The sequence below is a fragment of the Lathyrus oleraceus genome, chromosome 6 (genome assembly GCF_024323335.1).
Source record: "Lathyrus oleraceus cultivar Zhongwan6 chromosome 6, CAAS_Psat_ZW6_1.0, whole genome shotgun sequence".
NCBI classification, from domain to species: Eukaryota; Viridiplantae; Streptophyta; class Magnoliopsida; order Fabales; family Fabaceae; genus Lathyrus; species Lathyrus oleraceus.
In genome coordinates, this window is record NC_066584.1 from 480,548,753 (window position 1) to 480,554,084 (window position 5,332).

General features: G+C 35.9%; 2 protein-coding genes across 2 annotated transcripts; both read left to right on the forward strand.

Moving 5' to 3' along the window:
* Positions 1 to 872: 872 nt before the first annotated feature.
* On the forward strand, positions 873 to 3,508 carry LOC127098521 (LEAF RUST 10 DISEASE-RESISTANCE LOCUS RECEPTOR-LIKE PROTEIN KINASE-like 1.1). The gene is made up of 4 exons (XM_051037136.1): positions 873 to 1,755; positions 1,830 to 1,870; positions 2,034 to 2,291; positions 2,367 to 3,508. The coding sequence occupies exons 1-4, from the start codon at positions 968 to 970 to the stop codon at positions 3,326 to 3,328; spliced, it is 2,049 nt and encodes a 682-aa protein (XP_050893093.1). The 5' UTR covers positions 873 to 967; the 3' UTR covers positions 3,329 to 3,508.
* Positions 3,509 to 4,070: 562 nt separating this feature from the next.
* Positions 4,071 to 4,847, forward strand: LOC127098522 (uncharacterized). Its single transcript, XM_051037137.1, has one exon. The coding sequence runs from the start codon at positions 4,310 to 4,312 to the stop codon at positions 4,736 to 4,738; it is 429 nt and encodes a 142-aa protein (XP_050893094.1). The 5' UTR covers positions 4,071 to 4,309; the 3' UTR covers positions 4,739 to 4,847.
* The last annotated feature ends 485 nt before the right edge of the window (positions 4,848 to 5,332 follow it).

Below are 5,332 nucleotides of genomic sequence, written 5' to 3' on the forward strand. Positions count from 1 at the left end.
AAACAAATTCGTAAAACCTACAGAAATTCATATACTAAAAATCATACAACCACCTAGCTACAACACAAATTAATATTTCAAATAAGAACCAACAAAAACTCTAATACAAATAATGTAACCTAAAACGATTATTATACATTAAATCAAACAGATTGTACTCAGTAAATTGCAAACCAACTAAACCCTATTTTAGAAAGGGGCGAAAATTAAAAATCCATTAAACCCTAAATTTGAAAGAGGCGAAACTTTGGACTTATCAGTAAACTTGTCTTCCTCTTTTTGATTCAGTCTTCGTTCCTTCGTTTTCAGACGTCGTTTCTTCCTTCTCAGTCGTTGTTCCTAGCTCTTCATTCTCATCTTTCGTTCTTAAGAGAGAATGAAACATTTCTCGAAAAAATTGAACAAATGAGATAAATGAAACCCTACTACCGTGAAGTATTCCAACTCAAAAAATACTAATCTACCTAAGGAAAATCTGACATCCTCCATTGATTTTGACTATCACCTTTAACGTCAAAGACAAATATGATACTGTCTGGATAATTAAGAGATAAAAATGATTGTTTTTAAATTAAGAGACCAAAATAAACCACGACCAAAAAATGATACAACATAATTATAGGAAACTAATTATGACAAGATACCGGACAAAAAATGATATTAAGCCTAAATGTTAAATATATTCAAGTTATTGTACTATTCACTTCAGCCTAGTGGTTGCTGCTTTATGCTTTCAAAAAAGAAGTCAAACAAGAAGTCATGGATTCTAGTTAACTTGGTACAAATTAAAATATAGAGGAGTGCAAAATGCGAAGAATATTAGAAGATGATTATAGTTCTTAAAATTTGAGAGTGTGTAGCACACCCTGGGCCCGCCCCTAGTTATAAGAAACAGTTTCATAAGACTTGTGTTACATGCTAAATCTCCAAGTCAAGTCCGTGTCATCCGGCTTCAAACGATATATTTATGTGTAGCAAGTTAACAATTGTGAAACATAATTCAATGGCTTTAGTTTATGCAGTAGTACATCACAGGTTCATTTTGTTCTCTCATTCAACTCTGCTGCTACTGTTACTTATCTTAACTAGCAAAGGGGAAGGACACGGTGAGGATTGCCCAGACTCATTTGATTGTGGATATCTTCGGTCTATTCGCTACCCTTTTACCAAGGTTGGATTCCCAAACTGTGGTGCATTGCCAATTCAAGGTTGTGATGATGTTAACAAAACTGGAATCAAGACCATCCAGTTAACCAAAGGAGGAACACATTTTCAAGTTAGAAATATTGACTCATTCAAGGGTAACACAATTTCCATTATTGACCAGAATTTTATCAAGCTTTTGAGGACAAATGCTTGTGAAGTCTTCACCTATGTTAATATTATCCTCCCTCCTCCTTCTCCTTTAGGAACTTTTTATGTCAATGACAACATAACCGCTTTCAAATGCAACCGGACAGAAAAATTAGTCACCAACCCTCCAAACAATTTCTTCAAAAACAGTTCTTGTCCGAACTATGATTTTTATTTCGGTGGTTCAACATCCGATGATGAGCCTAATAACTCTTTCCCGTTGTGTTCGCCGTTTCATCTTCCTGTCATTGGATTAGGCTTTGCACTTTCTGGAAATCCATTTCCATTCTTAGCTCAAGATATTACCTTTAAGTTTAAACCTTCCGATGAGTGTGAACGGTGTCACCGTGATAAGAAAGGTCCTTGTCATGCTCGCAACAACGGACAAATTTATTGTGCAAGGTAATGCATTTACTAAGATGTTACATGGATCATTAGAATTTTGCCAATTACTTCATATTTGAATTATTATGCAGTAAGCGTAGAAGTTCATATTGGAAGCTACCATTGGTTTTAGGTAATGTGCATATTTTATTGATCAATATAACTAGTTTGTGCTTCTAAATATAACTGATTCTGTACAGTTCTTTTTACGTTTCTTTCGTTAACTCGTTTATAAGTTTAGAAGTTGAAACATCATAAAAATGCTAGTTTTTGTCTAAAATTCATTACTGTTAAAGGAGTCGGTGTAGGACCATGGATCATAGTTGGATTGTTCCTCACGCTAAGGTACTTCAAACGGAAATATGACTCTGCACACCTCCAACTCCAACCAAGCAACAGCGCCTATGTTGATCCTCATCCAAATGGTGAATTGGAGTCGAACAAACTCTTCTTTGGTATACCTGTCTTCTCCTACGAAGAGCTTCAACAAGCAACAAACAATTTCGACAGCACAAGAGCTTTAGGAGATGGAGGTTTTGGCACTGTTTACTACGGTTAGTACTCACTTATTCTATTTCTATAATTTAACTTACAATTCAATGTTACTGAGCATGATATTTAAAAACCAGGGAAACTCAAAGATGGAAGGGAGGTTGCTGTGAAAAGACTATTTGAGCACAATTACAGGAGAGTAGAACAGTTTGTGAATGAAATTGAATTACTCGCTCGCTTGCGCCATAGGAACCTTGTGTCTCTCTATGGCTGCACTTCCCGTCACAGCCGTGAGCTACTCCTTGTATATGAATACATTCCAAATGGAACTGTTGCTAGCCATCTCCATGGGGATTTAGCTAGGGCCGGTTTGCTGACATGGCCTATTCGAATGCAAATTGCAATAGAAACTGCTTCTGCGTTGGCTTATCTACATGCTTCTGATATCATTCACCGTGATGTCAAAACCAACAACATTCTACTTGATGTTAACTTTTCTGTTAAGCTAGCAGATTTTGGACTATCGAGGCTGTTCCCGAACAATGTCAGCCATGTTTCGACTGCTCCACAAGGAAGTCCGGGTTACCTCGACCCTGAATATTTCCAACTTTATAAGCTCTCAGTGAAGAGTGATGTTTATAGTTTTGGCGTTGTGCTCATCGAGCTAATATCGTCTCTGAAAGCAATGGATTCTGCTAGAGAAAAAGAGGAAATTAACTTGGCGAATCTGGCGGCTAAGAAGATAAGAAAAGGTGCAATTGGGGAGCTGGTTCATCCATCACTTGGGTTTGAATCAGATAGTGAAGTTAAAAGGATGGTAAATTCAGTGGCTGAATTGGCATTTCAGTGCGTGCTAGGAAACATGGAGTTGAGACCTTCCATGGACCATGTTTTGCAAGAACTCAAGAAAATTGATGGTGGGAATTTTGAGTTTGATCACCTAGAGAAAATACGCGATTGTGTTGGGTCCTCGCGCTCGGAAGAAATACATCCACCATTAGATGAAACTTCCATGAATAAAAAGCAAGTATCTTCTTCACCAAAGTCATTGACTGAGATATGGGAAAGTGAATCTACTACTCCCAATGTCAGTGGTTAATCCATTTTTCTAAGAATAGTTACCATTCTTTATGCTTTGATAAATTTAAGAATATTTACTAGAGTTTTTTACTCTACAATGTAGTACTATCTAGTTAAAGTAATGAATGTTGTACATACCTAAAAGGACTAAAAAGAGAATAAATCTCAAACCCAAAGGCTTAAGAAAATTTGTGCAACAACATTGGAAAATCAAAATCCACAAACAACACACCACTATATATGGTTTTCTCTATCTAATTCAGGAGAAAAATCTCACCGTCCACTAGCCCGAGTTTAATTGAAGCCATAATATTATTTTGTCTATACGAGTCCATTTGCATCTATCAGGATTCAAACTTGAGACATTGAGAGGCGCACGACGCGCACACTTAGATGTGGAGCCTTCGTCAACATGTGGACTCCTAGAATTATCTCTATCTCCAACTTACTTCTACACGTTTTTACAATTTACTCAGATACTAAAAATACACTGAATTCAAATAACAGTCAAAATCTATGACTTTCAAAAATTGTTTCCCTTTGTTCAAGTAATGTAAAACAAACTATTATTACAGTAACTAGTCAAATTAATTAGTGTGAATAACTAATATTTATATCTAATAGCACTAGTAATTGATAACACATGAATCTACCAAGTTACCAACCTCTTTTGTTTGTGAAACTATTCATCTTAATGTATTTAAAATGAGACATAAAAAAATGCTTAGTCCTACCTGTAATTCCATTCAATGGTCATGGGTCCTAAAGTAAAAATAAAAAGAGTATTAAAGAAAAGAAGAAAAAAACAAAGGCAATGAATATGTTGGAAGCATTCCCAAAATAGATCCCATGCTTCTTAGAAGTAATCAACCACCTTTGTCCCCTTCATAATCATCACCACAAGAACGTTCAAATTCAAATTCACTTCATTTTCATCACAACACACACTCCTATAATAATAGAGTTGAGAGTGCGAGAGAAAATAGAAGAACTAGAACAGATGGCGAAACTGCAGAAATTCAAGATCTTCGCGACGCAATGCGGTGTTGAAAAGAGTCCCACGCTAAGCCCAAGGACAAGCCCGTTGGTTCAGCTTCCGAGGCCCAAAACAACGCTGCGGAGCTTGCTTGGGCTAAGCCTGACTCGACCGCCTCGCCGGCAAGGACACGTGTCGGTGTTGCAGAAGAAAGAGAGAGATTCGATGCGGAGACACTCGTTGAAGGATCTGTTTGTGTCGTCGCCGCCGCGAGAGGACGATGCGGAAGGAGATGCTGGTTCTCCGATGTTGGGTGGCATGGGTCTTTTTCGGTCTGATTCTTGGAGGGTTGGACCGGGTTTAAGTAATCCGGTTTTGACCGGTTTTCGTTGTAGGTCTCTGCTGAAAAGGAAAGCTTGGCGCCCTATGCTGCTTACTATTTCTGAACAGTAATTACTAATTTTCTATACTCAGCGGATCAATTGTATCTTCTTGATATTTTTTGTTCCGGAATTTATTTACTTCCATTTAATATTTTTATATATGAAGGTTTTATTTTATATTTCTTTATGAAAGATATAAGTAATATCTCCCTATTATTTAGTAGTCCAGCAATTGGATCTTTTGTAAAGCTTCCTCAATGTGAACGTAGAAATAAAATTAAATGAAACATGGATTGAACCGAATAAAAAGAATTTAATTTGTATGCAACTTTTATAAATATAATCAAGTCATATAGTTAGAAATTAATTTTTAAAATTACTTTACAAGTATATAGTTTACATGATTTAATTGAGTGTTTGTTTTAAAAATAATATTTAAACACTATGTTTATGAAAATTAATTTAAAATAATTCAGCGAGTTGGAGTATCTCTGAATAAAAAGATATTGGTGAATTTTTTTACTGCTATAAAGAAGATTGACACTTAGACCAATAGAGATTTTGATAAATGAGTGAGTAGGTGGAAAATATATCTACGTTGATTTGATTGAAGTTTTTCAACTATTGAGATTGAGGACGGATGATTTTAAAGTAGAACAAATAA